Source organism: Parasteatoda tepidariorum, chromosome 2 (genome assembly GCF_982258835.1).
Source record: "Parasteatoda tepidariorum strain Cologne lab strain chromosome 2, Ptep-v5.0, whole genome shotgun sequence".
Taxonomy (NCBI): domain Eukaryota; kingdom Metazoa; phylum Arthropoda; class Arachnida; order Araneae; family Theridiidae; genus Parasteatoda; species Parasteatoda tepidariorum.
The window spans coordinates 7,360,249-7,379,205 of record NC_141756.1 but is presented as its reverse complement, the minus strand read 5'-3'; the positions used below and the strand labels follow the sequence as shown (position 1 = coordinate 7,379,205).

At 30.0% G+C, this 18,957-nt stretch overlaps 1 protein-coding gene across 3 annotated transcripts in view; it reads left to right on the top strand.

The window, feature by feature from the left end:
• The window catches only part of LOC147814400 (eclosion hormone-like), a 53,482-nt gene extending 37,381 nt beyond the window's left edge, over nt 1–16,101 (top strand). For 2 of the 3 annotated variants that reach the window (XM_087155581.1, XM_087155582.1), the window contains one exon: nt 15,782–16,101. In XM_087155581.1, coding sequence (XP_087011707.1) covers nt 15,782–16,003 — 222 coding nt within the window. In that variant the 3' untranslated portion in view covers nt 16,004–16,101. Of the gene's footprint in view, nt 1–9,158; nt 9,313–15,781 lie in introns of those variants that run through there. The other variant, XM_087155583.1, reaches the window with a different exon arrangement.
• The last annotated feature ends 2,856 nt before the right edge of the window (nt 16,102–18,957 follow it).

Below are 18,957 nucleotides of genomic sequence, written 5' to 3'. Positions count from 1 at the left end.
AAATAAATTAATAAGAAAGAAAGAGAGAAAAAAATATAGCGTTAAAAAAACTAATAGAGATGAAAGTATTACTAGATATAGAGAAATCTTAATAAACAAATATATATATATATATATATATATATATATATATATATATATATATATATATATATATATATATATATATATATATATATATATATATATATATATATATATATATATATATATATATATATATATATATATATATATATATATATATATATATATATATATATATATATATATATATATATATATATATATATATGTCTTTTTAGTAGGGATGTGTATAGACTTAATTGGATTGACGTAGCTTTTTTAGATCGTGCAAGTAAGTTGGGCAGGAAGGTGAGGAGGCTCTGTGATTACAGTCCAGATTTAAATTGGAGTCTTGATTGGATGAGTGACAGTTTATGCAGAATTCTTCTTTTTCTGTGCAATTTTCGATACTATGACCTTTGTATCCGCACTTCTCACAATAACAGTATGACTCAATACATGTGTTTTGGTGATGACCTATTGTCTGGCATTTTCTGCACCTTAATAAAACCAGTCTTTTTTTAATTGTGCAACGTTGTAGACCAGCGTAGAAATAATTAAGATTCAAAAGCTTGATGGAGAGTTTCCTGTTGACTCTTATGATGATGTGTCTCTTAGAATTATCTCTTTTATGTGGGATTTCTTTGGTCAGTTTGATGATATCATAGGCAGGGTTGAAATTGCCATTGATTTTTATCAAGTTAATAATCTCAGTTTCTGTGAATGTGACAGGTGTGTTAAGAAGAATTAGAGAGAACAACTTTACGTCTTTGTCGTGATATTGGATGCCTGTCTTTTGTAAGGTTGAGAGGACCGTTTCCTTATGTTGATTGTTATGAAACTTTAGTTCTAGCATCTTGCTGCTTCTATAGACTTTTTTCACGGGCAGTTTAGGTTCTTCCTGAATCAGCCTTTCCACAATATCAGTTGTGGAGCAGTCTTCTTGTGGTTTTACTATTATTGGTTTTGGTGGTATTATTACTCGTGGAACATCAACATTGATAGAAGTGGTATTTTCTAATTTTTCGAGTCTTGCGTTGATGGTCTTTAGATTCTCTTCAATTTGATTTAGTGGGTTTGAGGAGTGAACATTTAATGAAAAGTCATCAAGTTTTATTCGCATATAGTCAATTTTCTTGTCCAAAGATGTTTGGAAGTTTATAGAATTTATCAAGTCATGAGTTTCTTGTTCCGAAGTTATCTTCCTTATTTGTTGAATTGCATTGATACAAGCAGATCGTGGTTCTTGCGGAAGGAATATTTTCTCATGATTGCTGTAGTTGATGTTTTTCTCTATTATACGTAGAAGGCGTTCTATATCCGTTTTAGTCTGTGACATGATGGAGGTATTTTTGTTGGTGGAAGTTGGAGTATCACTGATGATGCAGTCGTTGGTTACCGGAGAAGTATGTTCATAGACAGAAGTGAGATCAACGATTACTGAAGGTGTTGTATTAGTATCAGGACATTGTATGATTTTATTATCTTTTCGATGAGAATTTTTTGATCTGGAAGGAGTTTCTGTGAGTGAGATATTATAGTCAACTCTTTGAAAGTTTTGTGTAACTCTGCGTTGGGATCTTGCTGATCTTGCAGGATTTTGAAAATTGTCTGTAACTTGTGAATTAGCCATGAAAGAAGGTAGTCAATATGTAAGCAGAAAGGGTAAATAGAGCTCTTTAAAAACGTTAGTTAATGTAAAAATACAAATTAAAAAGAGTGGCAATGGTAGGTCAAAGCCTGGCCCCTGAGAATACCCAGAGTAGAAGTTAATTGAGAATCGATGCTCCATTGATAAGGTATGTCACCGCCAGAGAAAAGAGGTGTGGGAGGATAAATGCGTATTAGATGTGCTGAAAACCTAATAGAATGCAGGAAACAATGAAGGCGGCTCTAGGCAGAGTGAGGAAACTTAATTGGTTGAAGCAGAATGATCAGTCATTAATGGATACACTGGCGATGGCATACAAGTACTAAAAGTTGCCTAATGAAAATTTAACTAGAAACATATGTGATAATTTAAGACAGTTAACTATATATCAAATTTAGTGCTAAAAAGATAAGGTGCAACAGTAGATAACAACTGGTACTAGGCCGGTAAAAGTTGTATCAATAAATGTACTAATAAAGAGAGGATAGGCCATCGCTATGTTAACAAACAATTTCTAAGTGCTTAAAAATGGTGAGAGTAAACAAACCGAAGTATTAATAAGTACTACTGTTGATGAGTTGACCTGGGTATTCCATTGGTTGGTAGTATCCAAAAACTTCTGGTAGGCTGATGCAAAATATTGCTAGATGACCTTAAGCTATATATGAGTATGTAAATCTAACTTGAACTTTGTTATTTGAGAAAAAACATTGCAAAAATGCAAAGAAAAATCAAAATAAAGCACTCGGAGACAATATTGACAATATAAAATGGCCCTAATCTATGTAAAAAGAAATAAAAATGAACTAAGACAACAAATGTATGATAGAATCAATATAATAACGGTTTGTAAACAATGACTCTGGTATTAACTTAAAAGCAGCATGGAATAGGAAAAGCTATTAAAATGAATAATGTCGATTATAAATTTAATTGATTAAAGAATTATGAATATGGTGTGATTTAAAGCACTTAACTGTGTTTGCGATCATAGAAATTGTTTACATTTTGTAATGGGGAATAGAACACCATTAACATGGGAAAGTGATGTCTCTTTGAAATTTAATATAAAATCAAAGGATGGATGAAAAATTAAAAACAGGGTGGCGGACAATTGAAAACATTTGGGGGAACAACATATGAAAAATTTAGATAGAAATAAAAACGCTAAGATAAAAATTTGAGTGTCCAAAATCAGAGTTTACAAAATACTAATTTTAACATAGCGATAGCCTATACCTAGGAGCGTCAAAAAATTTAAAGATACTGATAATTAGAGTACCAGACCACTGGAAAATGAAAAGTTAATATATTTGAATAGAGAATCGCATGGAGGATTGAAATGAAATGCTTTAAATTTGAAAAGAGTCGATAAGTTAATGAAAATTTAAGCCAAAGATAGCAATGATTACCACTTGCAGTGGATGACATGTTAAAATGGCGATCTGACACTCTAAGCCTAAATCAATGGAACAGCGGAAATCTAAAACTTGAAAACGGAAAAGGGGGCCTCCCAGAGGCCGGAAAAGACTCACCAGGGATGCCTTGGGGTGCTACATGCTGTTTTTTATTAAGAATTGGGTAGAACAAATAGATATTTAACGCTTTTATTAGCGATTTTTTGGAGCTCCGAATAGAGATGTTGCTTGTGTGGGAACTAGATCCCATATTCAAATCCAACTTAAGAACACCATGAGATTTAAAAATTTTTTAAAGTCACTAAAAGTCCAGTTTTAAGGATAGTCATGCCGGCTAAATATCAAAATCGCCGAACCAGAGTCTCCAGCGATGAGGTAATTAAAGCGAAAAAAATTAGAGTTGACTCAGGGGATATGGAAACGCTGACCCATACGGTAGTTGGACGGCCAGAGTTAGTAAAAATTTACAGTGGGTTTAATGTTTCTTCCAAAGTTGTTTTAATAATGTCTTTGATGATTGATCTGCAGGTCAGGTTAGAGTAAATCTGGTGTTCTGTTTTGTTGTGAAAATTGTTGCCTCGTCGTGTTTGAAATTTAGGACATTGAAAAATTAGGTGATGAATGTCTTGTTGTGAGTTGCAATAAGTACATGTTGAAGATTTCCCGAAAAATCTTGCTTGGTGTGTGCCAAACACGCCGTGGCCGGTTAAGAACTGATTAATATAAAAGTTTGCCTTTATTCTTGTAGTTTTTGGATCCTTAAAAAATTTGTAAGTCTGCCGTCCTTTTCATTTAACACACATATTAATTCGTGTTCGGAACAAGTATCAGATATCAACTTTTTCCTTTCCTCAATATTTATGTCCGGGGGAAAAGAAGAAAAGGATCGCAATTTTTTTCGTGACGTGCGATCAAACACATCGTTAAATATAATTCTATTCAGCAATTTCACAATTTTTATATTTCCTGATTTTAGGAAATTTGCAATTGACTCAATATCGTTAAGAGATGTCATTGTATAATAATTAATACAGTTTAAGAGAGATAGTTCAAATCGAAAGCTGTACTTACCCGTCTGGTAAGTTAGGTAAACATCGTCTGTGCTTAGTTATCTTTCGGTTAACTAACACCGTCTGTGTTAATTATCTTTCCCAAAAACCAAGGTCACGGCCAGAGCCCCCATGTGGAGGTTGACGTCAGGTATAGCTGAAATAACTACGCTTTTGCAGTAATCAAATTTAATAAAAAAAATAACAATAGATATGAAATCAACCGCTCCGTCTGAGCGTTTTGACTGAAGTGTTACAAAAGTGGGGTGGCGCTGTTGCAGTGGAGGTTGGATTCCCACATTATTTATGAACTCTTAGTTTGTATTTTCCGGACAGACTATACCCAGACGACTTGGCAAGAATTCAGATTTGAGAATCAGAACTTGGAAAGTACGTACCTTATACAAATGTGACGGTTTAATACGCCTGATCGATGTTTTCTCTTCTTATGGATTGGATATATTGGCTGTCCAGGAAATCAGATGTCAAGGAAGTATTATGTGAGAGAAAAACATTTGCATGTATGATATAGTTGTAAACGGAGCTTCCAATGCAAATACTTATTCTTGATACAGCTATCAACAAATTAATGGAATAAGGTTAAATAAATAAAAATAATTAAATTGTTTTTCGTTTGAGCTTTCTAGCAATAATATGTTTCGTTCAAATGGAATTCAATACTGAAAATAACGAAATTATTGAGACGGTTTCTTGGAGCAATATTATTTTTATCTTCTTATGACGAAATATAGAAAAAATTTGTATTCCTAGTTTCTGTAAAAAGTATGCTACCCTCTCACTGCCTATAATTTTTTTTAATCAAAATAGGCTTAAATAATTGTAAAACCATCGGTTTGGCACTGATTTTGTTGCTAGTAAAGAAATAAATGAACAAGTTAATGGCTTTTTGTTTACTGATAAAAGAATCCGCAAATTGCGCTTAAAGGTCGAAATTCAGGATATGATAAAATTGAGAATGATAAAAATGATAATGATAAAAAGGAGAATGAAAAATATTAATTCTACGATGATCTAAAAATAGAATACTTAAAATGCCTATCGAAGTGATATCAAGATAGTCATTGATGACGTAACTGCAAAACTTGGTTGAAACCCCAACTCAGACCTACATCATGAGTTTACTTATAATGGAATCAGACTTTCAGACTTTGGTTCTGCAACTAATTTGCTAACTGGGTATTTGCACTTCAAAAAGAAGAAGAAGACCATGTATTTTCACACATGTGACATAAGACGTCAGCGCCGGCTGATCGTTTATAAGCGAAATGGCGTGTTAAAATCTAGCTAAGTTTCTCCACGTTAGTTAAAATGTTAATTTATGTGAAGTTAATTAAATACTATGCCTTATCACACATCAAATTTATTGAAATATAATTCTTTTTCTTCTACTTCTCTTATTTAACTTAGATTTATTATTTGTTTATGCATTTTATTGTAACCACGATATATTTTTGTCTAATGTACCAGGCAACTTTGATGCTTAAATAGTTTATGTTCTATGTGGCTTCATGATTGCCTATGTGTTAAGTAAGAAATATATAGTGAAATGAATTGAAATCTTTGTGTAAGAATATAGAATGTGTCATTTAGGAGAATTGATTTTTGATGGGCTGGGCTTACTCGAAATAGAGTAGAATGCAGAGGGTGCTGCAGAGGTTCTCATTTTTCAGTGGTCCACCCAAACCAGAAGACAAGGAAATTGCTGGATCAAATGTTGGGAGAAAGTTTGCCTTCTTGGAAGACTTTATGATGGAACTAACCAGCATTTGGTTTACATGGAGAAGAAAATCGCGAAAACCTCCCACTGTTAACTTGATGGCAAGGAGATGCTAGCCCTTCATCTTCTGCTTGATCCATCTACTACTAGGGATATTTTACGTGAGCATCGCGGTTGGTGCGAGCCTGATGCAGAATTTATATCGACCAGTCATCATTGGGATTTGAATCCTGTTCACTTCATTAGGAGGCAAATGCTCTATACCCTAGCAACCACGGCTCAGATAAGGTGGATTGACCCAAGTTCGCACCTGTTATTATGGACCCTACATGCGAATTGTTTTTAAATCAGTGCGATGTGTCATACAGCGCTCAATGTAAGTGCGTGATTAGAAAATTTTAAGAGTAAACTCTACACACTTATCAATATATCTACACACTTATATTTTTTTTAAAAATACTCTAAGGGAGAATTTTGCGTTAAGAATAAAAACTTCCTTAGTTTTTTTTAAAAAAACATTTACGGTTCAAAATCAAAAACGTATTTTTTTTATAAGTTTTACGCAAGTAAACATTGTTTTTCTCATTAAATTAAAAATACTGTGATGCAAATTTGTTACATAATTCTTTAAAGTTTAAAGTTTAATAAATAAAGAAATTTCTAAGTTCATAGCAGTCTTATCGTAACAGTTTCCGTTGTTTTCTTCCAAAACATAAAAAATAACTCTTATTGTTTTAAAATGAGCAAATTAAGACGTAAAGTGTATTTTAATGATTGATTATTGGTATATTTTGAAGATTGACAAGAATAAAGATTTTTATACTATAAATTTTTAAGTTTTGCAGAATAGTTTGTGATACAAATAATTTAATTTTCCATTGCATCAGTGCAATTCATATTAAATTTTCAATTACGTAAAATGCATTTTAAATAATTTAAAACATAGAAACTTTACAATACAAATTCAGCGAATGTGGTATCCTTTTGAAGATTGACATAAGAAATTAATCATCAAGAAAAAAAAAAAAAAAATATATATATATATATATATATATATATATATATATATATATATATATATATATATATATATATATATATATATATATATATATATATATATATATATATATATATATATATATAAGCGTTTTCCAATGCCAAATTTTTTATTACACTTTAAAAGTTGCTATTACATCATAACATTTTGAGTCATTTTTCACAAAAAAGAAATGCTTTGATTACTATTTTTAAGAGAAGTTAAGACCCATAAAAATTATAAAGTATCATGTTAAAAATGGAACATAGTTAGGAGCTATTTATGTCAGATATGAAATTATCTATAGGAACTTAGCTATACTTTTAATACTCTTTAAACAGGAAATTTCCACAATGTATGAAATATTAGTCAGATGGACTTTGTTTTCTAAACATATAATATAAAAGAAACAATATTTTACTTCCCTGGATGGCAATTCCAAGTGCATAAATAAATACTGGGCAAACAATTACCTTAACTTGTTGCTACTGACTTGGATTTTGTTCTTCCGATTCAGCATAAGAGAAAAAGAATAAAAATAAATCAAATGCAAGAAGTGCAATTATATTTGAACTGTATTTAAGAAGTGCAATTATATTTAGTTTGCAATTATTTTATCGAGAAATTCTATTTAACTCTTCATATTTTAATTGCCCTAGTGAAATTCAAAATTTGCAAAACTTTTGAAATCTATTGTAAAAGGTTTGATAACTGTCAAAATCTAATTTTATCTAAAAAGTGCAGTAGTAATGTATTTAAGTAGAATTGCATTTAAGTTGAGTTGTATTTTAGGTGAATTGTATTTAAGTTGAAGTGTATTTAGCAAGTGAAGTTGCATTTTTACAATTGGCTTTACTAAATATTTGCTGTATTCAATCAACCAATGAATAACACCTTTAACGCTTCTATTCTGAACATCACAGAAAACTTTTTACGAGATTGACTTTCAGGGGTCACTGCACCCTTTTCTAAATAAAGCTATAATCATTCATTTTGTGGATGTTCTACATGCTCGTTTAACTTATAATCAATAATTTATCTTCAAAAAATAGTTAAACTGTTTAATTTTGTTAAAATTTTTAAAAATTTAAATTTTTTTTAAATCCTTAGGGCTTTTTTATTTTAACATATTTTTAAATTTTTTTTCTCAGTGCTTACAATATTCATCTGAACAATTTTGTGCATTCATTTGTTGATACATCAATTAGAACATTTTTTATAGATTATTTTGTAAGAAAGTAGAAAAAAAAAGGTTAGAAATTCCTGTTAGGTATCTATAACATGCTGTAAAAATTGTAATACCTCATAAAATGTTCATTCCATGCTCGATTTAAATAAGTGCATTATACTTAAGATAAAAAAAGTTTACTTCAAAACTTTATCTTGAGTAGAAAAAATTCCTTATGAATTTAATTAAGATTAAAACACAAAATTATCATCTATGAAAAAAAACTTTTTAAAATCTGTCTGATGATCAAGTTTCTGTTTTAAGGCAATCTTAAATCATTCATAACTTTTTAAAAATTCTAGATAGAGACATAATTTTTTTCAGTTCATTTGAAATAGTTTGAAGTTTTGTTATGAGCAATAACAAATATCGATATTTTGGTAATTTTGTTAGGTACTGTGACCTCTGAAATTAAACTTAACCAAACGCTTGATATTTATGCTGCCATTGCTAAATTGAAAAAACAAAACTGAAATATTAAAAGCAATTTTCGTGAAAGTTTTGACTAAAAAATATTTGTCATTATCATATACCTCTGTTGCATTTACATTTTAAGAAAATAGGCTTAAAATTTGGAAACCAAGGTTTTGTACAGTGTTGTTCTCAAGATATTTTTAGCAAATGAAAGAATTGAATTTAACAATTTTGAAACATTAAATGTTGCATATTTTGTCTACATGAAAAATAAAGCAATTTTTAAATTAATAATCTCAATTTGATACTGGTTATGGATTGCTAACAGATTTCTATCTATTGCTAAATGTATTTCTTATCTTTAAACTTAATCCGATTATCTACCATCAGATTGGCAAAAATAATAGGAAGTATTCTGTAAAAGAGTTTAAGAATAAGAGCTATAATGTAATTTCTAAGCTAGCCAATATGTTCAGTAAAATTTAGAATGTGTACTAACTATACAGTTGTCTTCGATAAAAGCCTTTATTCTTCTCTGTAGGATAGCAATTATGCCTGTGAAACAAATTGGGTCGCCAAATAGAAAACACTTTTAATTTATTTATTTTGTCTTGAAAGTTCTTTTTCACAGAATTTTCTCGCTTTATATAAAAGGATAACAAATCATTTCCTCAAGAGTGTCAAAATAAACATTCTATTCACGATGATGGTAAGTTTGTCTTTTTAAATAAGTTAAATACTGTAATTCTACTTTTAAAATTATCAGTAAAATTTTGTAACATGCTTATGGAGAATTTTTCGTTAAAATAAAAATAAAAAAATTATCCGTCTTCTTTTAAAAAAATATTTATGGTTCAAAATCAAAACGTGTTTACACAAGTAAACCTTATTTTTCTCATAAAATTAAAAGTACTGCGATGCAAATTTTTGACATACTTTTTTTAGCCTTAATTTTAATAGATAAAGGAATTTTTAAGTTGTTGAGATTAATTTCAATTGTAGCATAGCAGTTTACGTTATTTTATTTTAAAATATAAAAAATTAACTTATTTTTTTCAATTGTTCAATTCAGATGTAAAGTGCATTTTGATGATTGTCTAAGAGTATATCTTAAAAATACACAGGAATAAAACCATTTATTTAATTAATTTATTTAATTCATCATTTTATTTGGAATTTCAATATTTTTTTTGGAATTACATATTAGAAGAAGTTTTGGAACTTCTTGAAAAATATTTTGTGCTGAATCTATCAAAAAATTCCGTAATTATAGTTAAACTCCAATTATGTAATTACAGACAATTGTATATGTTTTTTAACATTAAAACAAACATTTGATAAAAATATTTTCGTTAAGTTTGGAGAATCGTTAAATTTAGTTTTTATTTAACAGAATTCGACTATATTTCTTAAAAGCTTCTTCTGAATTGAAACAATTCTGATAATATTTTTATTCTTTCTAAAAATGACTTTTTCCTGTAAGATTCTGAAAAAAATGGAAAAAGAAAAAAAAAATTAAAGTACTCTTCAGTTGAAATCAAATTCAATTTATTTGACACCGTTTTTGAGGGATTGTTTGTTTAGAAATCAATGTGTGTCAATGTAATGGATATGAAATTGCTGAAATCCAATGTGGAGTTAATTTTTAAACGGGTAATCTCAAGAAATATGAAATCGTATTGGTTTTAAAAAAGAAATTTTCTATGTTTCAAGGGGGGGGGGAAATACATGCAAGTTTTTGGCATGAAAATGCTTTGCATGATTGTAAAATTTATCTTATGTGTAATAAAAAAAGTTTTATATACTAACATTTTATTTGTAATGTTACTAAAAAGAAACGTTAGGTAACTAAAATCAAAAATTTTTTCTTTGGCCTGTAAACAGAAAAAAGTGCTCCACGAAAAGAAATACGGTTTTAATTAACCAGCAAATGAATAATTTGTTATGCTTTGAAATGGTTTTGGCTTTAAAAAAACAACTCCTGCAACAAAACTAATTTGTGATAGGGCATAAATTTTATTCATAGAATTTTATATTTTAGATCAAAATTTTTTAACGGATTGCGATACAGATAGTAAATTTATAGCCAATGAGAAAAAATTAAAATCCTATCACATTCTTTCGAAATTTACTTCACATGTTTTAATCAAAGGAATAACGCGAAATAGATAAGAGCAACGTCATCTGTCGAAAAATTTCGGAACACTAAATCCAGGAATTCTGAGAAGAAAATTTATATACGGTCACAGGAATTTGTTGCAAGATAGTTTTTAATTCTAACCATTTTCCTATTAAAAATATTCAAGAACTGTCATTAATACTGAAATGTTCCCATAACACATCTAGATGTTTTGAGAGTATTGATTAAAGGGTTGGTTACGTCGAAATCCTTTTCCTGTCAGCCATACTTTTGACGAGAAAATTTCTCGATAAGAATTAGAAAGGGATTGTTAGGATTATTCTTAGTAAAAAAATGAATTAATACAATTCAATAAATTTATATTAAAAATTTTAAGTTATTATTTATAATTCAACTATATACTTGTGTCAAATTTATGTTTCCGCATGAACGATTAATTCAGAAAAATACTTATTCTCAAAATGAATTGTATTTACGAAAATGTTTCATAAGTATCATAATTGAAAAAGTAAGTAAATTAATCATACTGCTTTTGAGTTAGCCCTAAAAGTAAAATATAATACTTTTTTATGATACGATTGACATGTAATGAGGTTCTTAAAAAATAAAAAAAATGAATATCATTAAGTTATTTTTGCAAAGTTTTTGCTGAAAAATAATAATTGATAACTTAATTAATGTTAACTTAGTTCTGAATAACCCAATTATTATTGAAAAATAATAATTGTGTTATCCATCCCAGAATAAACCTGATTTTTCTAATAGAATTTTGATTCAAGTCTTTCAACAAAATGTGTGAAGTAGTTGTAATTTGAAATTCACTATTTAGTCATAACTTTCACGTTATCTCTAGAGCTTATAGCTCAGAAAATTTTTGAAAAAAAATCGTTTAACTGGAAATAATTTGAAGAAAAAAGTAATTTTAACTTACACATTTCATTGAGAAATTTATTTTAGTATTTTTAAAATTTTTGTTTCTGATGCATTATTAAAGCTGATTTTCTTCAATTTTGATATTTTTCAATCTAAATTAAGTAGCTTAAATGGATATAAAAATATTTATACCTCATAATTAGAAGAAGTATTCCACTAGTAATAATTGAAATAATCGAAAATAATTACTTATAATTTTTTTGCATTGATATATAATGTGCAAAACCTAATGATGTAGAATGTTTCTGACGTCTCTGCGCAGAACATGCTTGACTGACTTATAGAAAATATTTTGGAAACGTAGGGGCATATTTTACAGATGACATACTTTCAGTTTATAGAAAAATAGAAAGTATAGATTAGAAGCTTATAGAAAGTTAAATTTCTGTTCCTGTTGTTGTCAAAGCTGTTTAAAAAGAAAAAAAATCAGATTTACAGTCAAGAAATTAGTCATTCTCAGAAAAAATTTACCCTTAACATAAATTAATTCATCAATGCTGGTTCTTACAAAAGCGGTCTACATAAAAACCAAATAGCACCTTTTTGTGGGAAAACTTTTTCCAAGTGATAACAAAATTAATGTTCAAAAGTATGATTTATGGGTTTATGAAAGTCGGAATTTAAAATCGGAATTCACACCCCAAATAAAGAATTAAAAAGTTTAAATAAGATAAAACTATCTAGGGATGAACGTTTTAAAAAAAATATGAAATTTATTATCTTATTTCATGTTTCTTACCATTGCACTTTTGGAAATATATTGTGCTTTGATTTCAAGTGCAAATATGATTAGTTTAATATATACAACTCAAAATATTTAAAGGTTATAAGTCTTGAATTAAATAACGGTAAAAGCTAATTTTTTTCATAAAATGGAAAAAGAAAGTCATAAATGCAATTTTTTTTTATTTTTAAATTCTTAGTATGCAGATTTTTAGTTGGACTGCAAAGACGACGCTTTAGCGTCGTCTTTGCAGTCATCTTTCAACTGAATGTAAGGCAAAGCGGAAAAGAATAATCGACATTTAGTAAGCTCGTTGTTTCGAGGAGTGCGATGTTTCAACGAAGTAATTTAACTGAGTCAGAAGCTTGGAGAGTTGTTGGCCGGTTAGAGGGGGACCAAACACAAACCGAAGAAGCAGAAGCCATTGGAGTTTCACAAAGTGTGATTTCTAGGACTTGGAACCGTTTTTTGGATATTGGAAATGCATGCCGAAAATTAGGGCAAGGGTGTAGACGTACGAACAAGAGCGATACAATAAAAAGCATTATTTAACACTAAGGGCTGTGAGACATCGAGACATGAATGTCACTCTTCTTCGACAATACGTTTGCTCGGCTACTGCCACCACAGTTTCGACACAAACTGTCCGAAACCGACTTCACACTAAGAAGTAATCTTGTGTTCGTGTATTGAAGCGTAAAATTTGGTGGTGAGTGAGTGATGGTCTATCCTAGCATCTCCATTGATGGGCGTCCCTCTGGCCGGCAGCCGATATAGAGATGAGACCTATTGTAGTTCCTTACGCTGCAGCAATTGGAGATGACTTCATGTTAATGGAACACAATTGCAGGTCACATCGTGCTAACTTGGTGAATGATTTCCCTTTAGAGGAAGGGGAATGGATTGTCCAGGGTGTTCTTGGGACATAAACCCAATCGAGCATGTTTAGGACATTCTAGGCAGACGAATTGCTGGGAGCCTACTACCCCTACAAACTTTCTAAGAACTGGAAAGGACAAAATATCTTAGCCCCTCATTAATAACCTCATTGACTCGATGCTTCAAATGCGTTCAAAGTTGATGGCCGTAAACTTTCTTTTAAGGAAACACCTTTTTTTATTCGTTTTTCTCATATATACAAATTGATTTTCTTTCCTTTTGTTCCCAAATGCTCAATAAAACGCATCTTTTTCTGCGATACAAATGTCTTTTTTTTTATCTCATATAGCTTACTACGTACGTCGATAATGTATCAATCATTCAAAGAATTCGCCAGGTGCAAGATCAACTAACAGCCTCAATATCCCTTAATTGCAACGAGCAGTTTAGTAGAGCTGATAGAACTATTTCGCTTCTACTAAATGAATTCTTGAGCTATCTTTTTTTCATTTTTGAAAAAAAAATGAGGGAATGGAACTTTCAATAATCAACGCAACATGATAGGCAGAACTGACTTACTTCTTCAAAATAAATCATAATAATGAAACACTTCAGATTCTTCTTATTTTAAAAATGGAATCATCCTTTCAAAATGATCCAAGACAGTGATGGGTTAATGCGTTGTTACTTAGCCTCTGAACTTCATAATCCATTTGCATTCAGCTACAAAGTAACTGTTGCATGTACTGTGAGAAAAATAAACAAAATGGACCACTCTGAATACATTTTGATCTAATGATTGGATCTTCACGTTTTAAGATTCAATCTTAATTATTCGAAAGATTTACCTCAAAATAAGTGCAGACGATATTTTAAGTTGCAAACTTTGACACAAAATTGTTCTTTCTCTGAATAAACGTGCCTTTTTCTACGAATTTGGATTTCTGAACACCAAAATATAGGGGATAGCCGCAATCTGGGAAATATGGTACCCGTAGTTTAAAATGAACTAGAATATCTGAGAAATCAATTTTTCTAAAAATCCGCGTGTTCGAAATTCAAATCTCAGGAACTTATTCTACCGAATTTCCTCAGAATTTGTATTTTGCCATGTCAATTTGCATATTTTAAAATGATGCAAAAAATTGTATGCCTTACATTTTCCATTTTCGACTATTATTTAATAAAATAATAAGTACTTAATTCAATTTTTGAGTGGAATTATCTTTGTATAAATGAATTTCATAACTGTGAGCAGAAGTGTTTCAATTCGCTTAAAAAGTTCTCAAGATATTGCGAAATGCACAAAAAGTACAATTAACATTAGGGGCTCCAAACTTTGGATCGCTTTTATAACCGAACCATTGGAACGATATTTTCCGGCTACACTCTACATTTTGGGGGTCAGAAGTCTGAATCCATCCAAAAAATGGTATGTTTATTCAAAGAAAGTCCGTTTTTGTGCCTGATTTCGTAACTTAAAATTTCGTTTGCACTAATTAATTAGGATATTTGAGTTCACCCTCTCGAACCATTAAGATTGAGAACATGAAGATATCATCCAAAGTTATTTAGAACGAGCCAATTTTTATTTCGAGCACTGTTTTAGCTACGCACGGAGCATTTGCTTGTCTTAATCCACTAAATTGTGGAGAAGCTGATTTCACGTAATATTTGCAGTTCCATTGATTTCCTATGGAGTTAAAGTCAAGTGATTTTTAAGGCCAAACAAAATTGTATGCGTTCATAAATCCTGTCGCGTATTATTATTGATTTATGGACATATATTATGGCAAATACGAGATGATCTTAGTTATCTGCAAGCAGCCAAACTGAGAACTCATCGTGTGGTTGTCAGACCGTATCTTATTGTCATATTGAAAAAGTAAATATATAGGTATCAACAGCATATGCCGACCGTCCTGTGTCGGAGTTAGTGAACTGCCCTTGCATCAGAAAGGTTCTGGGTTCGAATCCCGTGAAAGGCATGGATGTTCTTTCCTTCTCTGTACTATCTGTCCTTACTGTGGGTGCAACGTTCTCCCACCCAATATGGTACCCTTGAAAGAGTGGCCAACAAAACTGCCCTTCATATGCCTGTATGATGCCAAGGTGGGTCTTCCTAAAAGGTGGGTATTGAAAGAAAAAAAAAAACATCATACTTATCGCGGAAAAACAACCCAATATACAACAATCGTTTAGCAATTGAATACCTGAAAGCGACATCACGCGTGGGTCAGCCATGCAGGCTCTATATACCCCAATGAAGTTGCTCGCAATTATGCAATTAAATTGATTCAGCTTTATTACAATTCCAGGACTTAAGGCAGTAACATTAATAAGCCATGCTCAACCACGTGATTAGACTCAGACCTGTGATTAATTGAATCTCAAGTAGATGCCCCACGGACTTTATCAATGTCACTTTTCAGGTTTTTCTAAGGATGATTAATTTCTTGTCCAGTGTTCTTATACAATACCAAATGATATTTTGTCTTACAGATCACAGTGTTCTTAGTGATTTTGTTTACTCTTCAACCCGAGCAAATTGTCAGCGGAAATGTTGGTCTCTGCCTCCATAATTGTGCTCAATGTAAGAGAACATTTGGCCCATTCTTTGAAGGACAGAAGTGTGGCGAATGGTGCATAAGAATTCAAGGCACAACCTTACCTGATTGTTCTGAACTAGATTCCATCGCAGACTTTCTCACCAAACTAGAATAGCATTTCATGTCAAAAATAAATGCTTAACAATTAACCTTTACAATACATTTGAAATTAGATGAGTGTAACAAGTATTCTTTAATAAACCTTTAAACTATTTTTTGAATTTCTTTTAATTACCATATCGTTTTAGATAACTATTAATATTTGAGGGACTCTTATGAAATATTATTAGGAAACAATTCAAGCTAATCATGCAACAAAATTACATTGAAATTTGTTTTCAGCAACATTACAGAGAGTTACTCTTATTTTCCTAGTTTTCAAAATATATTTCGGAAATTCTAATATCAAAATTAGTAAAATTCTTTATCTGAATTATAAAAATCTAAAATTCTAAACATCGTACGGTATTTAAAATGATAATAGGTATAGGATCGAAGAATGGGCCTTGTGGTAACGATCTCACCCTTCTTATACCTGGCATCAAAATTATTATGCTTATATTTTTCTCACTGTTAAATGTTGCGTCTGGCTCAAGACTTGTCTGGAAAGTAGAATGGTCGTCATTAAACCCTATGCTTAGTTGATAAAATCAATGCCAAGTTGATAGGACTAAGAGCTCAGAAGTTATTATTATATATATAAAAAATACCGTTTTGTTCTCATGTACACTCTTTTTGTGAGTATAAAATGGTGATATGAAAAACAGTGGCATATTCCATTCTTTATTTTGAGTCCAATAATATCAAAATGAAGATGGCAGAACAAATAATTTAGAAGAAATCGGAGTTACACTTTGGACCCCGCCCTGTAACTTCGAAGGAATTAATAGGTATAAGTTAATTTTCATTTAATTAAACTTAACATAAAATATTACAAGGACAGTTTTTTAAGTAAGGGCCGTTTTGTTGTATACACTAATAGGTGAAGCGTGAGATTATTCAATTTGGGTATTATTCGATTATTTTAATTTCAATCATGTATCTCTTACTTTTTGTTGTAGTACTTTAGAAACTATTATATTAACTTAGCTTAATGCTTTTGATGAAATACATATCCTCTAAACCCGGGGTTGCCAAACTTTTTTGTTCATCGACCCCTACATAATTTTTCGAAATCTCCATCGACCCCCATAAAAGTAATTTTCTGTTAATTATTATAAAACTCTATTAGATACTGTGTTTGTACATTTATTTTATGATTTTGAACATTTATTAGAGTAATAGTACATAGTGTAACAATAGTTTAATGAAAAATATATTAATGTTGAAATATAAGCACCTTAATATTTATGAAATAATAAGTAATTATAAGTAAGAAGAAATAATAAGTAAAGTAACTACAGATTTATTGCTTCTTAATCAATGACATGGGTGTGCCTGGTGTTCTTTTTTTTTTTTTTTTTTTTGCAAGGTTCGTTATATTGGATTCAAAATTGGTCAATTTTAATCTTAAATCCTCTCGAAACTCCACATTTAATTTATTTCTGTTCTCAGTTAAGATTGAATTTACGTGACTGAAACCGGCTTCAACCATATAGGAACTTGGAAATGCTATCATAAATGGCTGAGCTATTTCGTAAAGTTTTACATATTTTTTCATTATATTTATATTTGTCCAAAATTTGCTTATTGTTTAATTTTTAAAAAGCGTCTTTGCTTCAAATCCCCATAATAATTCAGCAAGCTCATCTTGCAGGTTGATGTCCACGTTTTCAATTTGAGCAGAAAATGGCACAATAATCCAATCAGGGATGTCAATGTTTTCCAAATCAACAAAACGCAGTTTAAAATCGTCGCTCAATTTTTAAAAATTACCTGTATATATTTCCAAGTCTTCTTCTTTTATTTCTAAATGTCACATATCTGAAAAATACTGATAATCCTTCGACCAATCGAACCTTCCGGTTCAGATCGACCCCCATTCGACCCCCTGGCTCAGATCGACCCCCGCTTATGTTAAATAGACCCCTGGGGGTCTATATAGACCACTTTGGCGACCTCTGCTCTAAACTGTAAAGAATATGAATTTAACGAAATGCTCGTCTTTTAATTTTACACGAAACTGTTAATTAAAACATGTTGAAAACATCCTCAATTTCTATTTTTATACATTTCTTTAATTAAAATTTAAAATTATTTATTACATGGATGTAATATGTTATGCGACGTTGATTTTAATTTCATTAGTTAATTTCGAACTTAAATTAATAATTTATATTAGATGCAAAATAGTTTTTTAAAATTATGTGGATTACTGATTTTAAAAAATCAGTAATTTTAGTTTAAATTGTTTCTGAATTCTCATTTATGCTGAAAATTATCAACTTCATTATTATTTTATAAGAAACATTAGCAATTATTTTGCGGCTGAATTTGAATTACAGATGTTTCACTTTTAAAATATTAAAGAAGCTGAAAGATAGTACTTTCAGCTTCTTTAATATTTTAAAAGTGAAACATTATCATTTAAAAAAAAAACAAATATTAAAAAAAAAGTTACAGTGAAAGTTTTACGAATATTATTTAAGTGGAAAAGAAAGAGCAAAAATAAAATTCATAATTCATATAATTTTCATTAACAGTATAACAGGACCAATTTTATAAACAGAATAGAGATTTTTATTTGTATCTAAGAAAACTTTGCGATGCTTATTATTACTAAGTCAATATTTGTTTTTTAAAAAAATCTATGTATGCAAAATTATAGTAATATTTTTGATCTATTGAATAAACATTTGAATTTTGAGTCAAAACCTTGTTCTATTTTCAAAAAGATAATCATAACTTAAAAATTTCAAAAAAAATCATAATTCATTTTAAAGAAAAAATTTATAAATGTTTCTTTATAAAATGATATCCAATTTGGAGAAATGACAGGTGGTAAGTAAAATTTATTTATCAGAAAAGATAATTTTTTAATTCAACATCAAATTCTAAAAACGAAATATATTTATCAAAATCCCAAACTATTTTGTAAATTAATAAATTTTTCTGTACTTCTTCCACAAC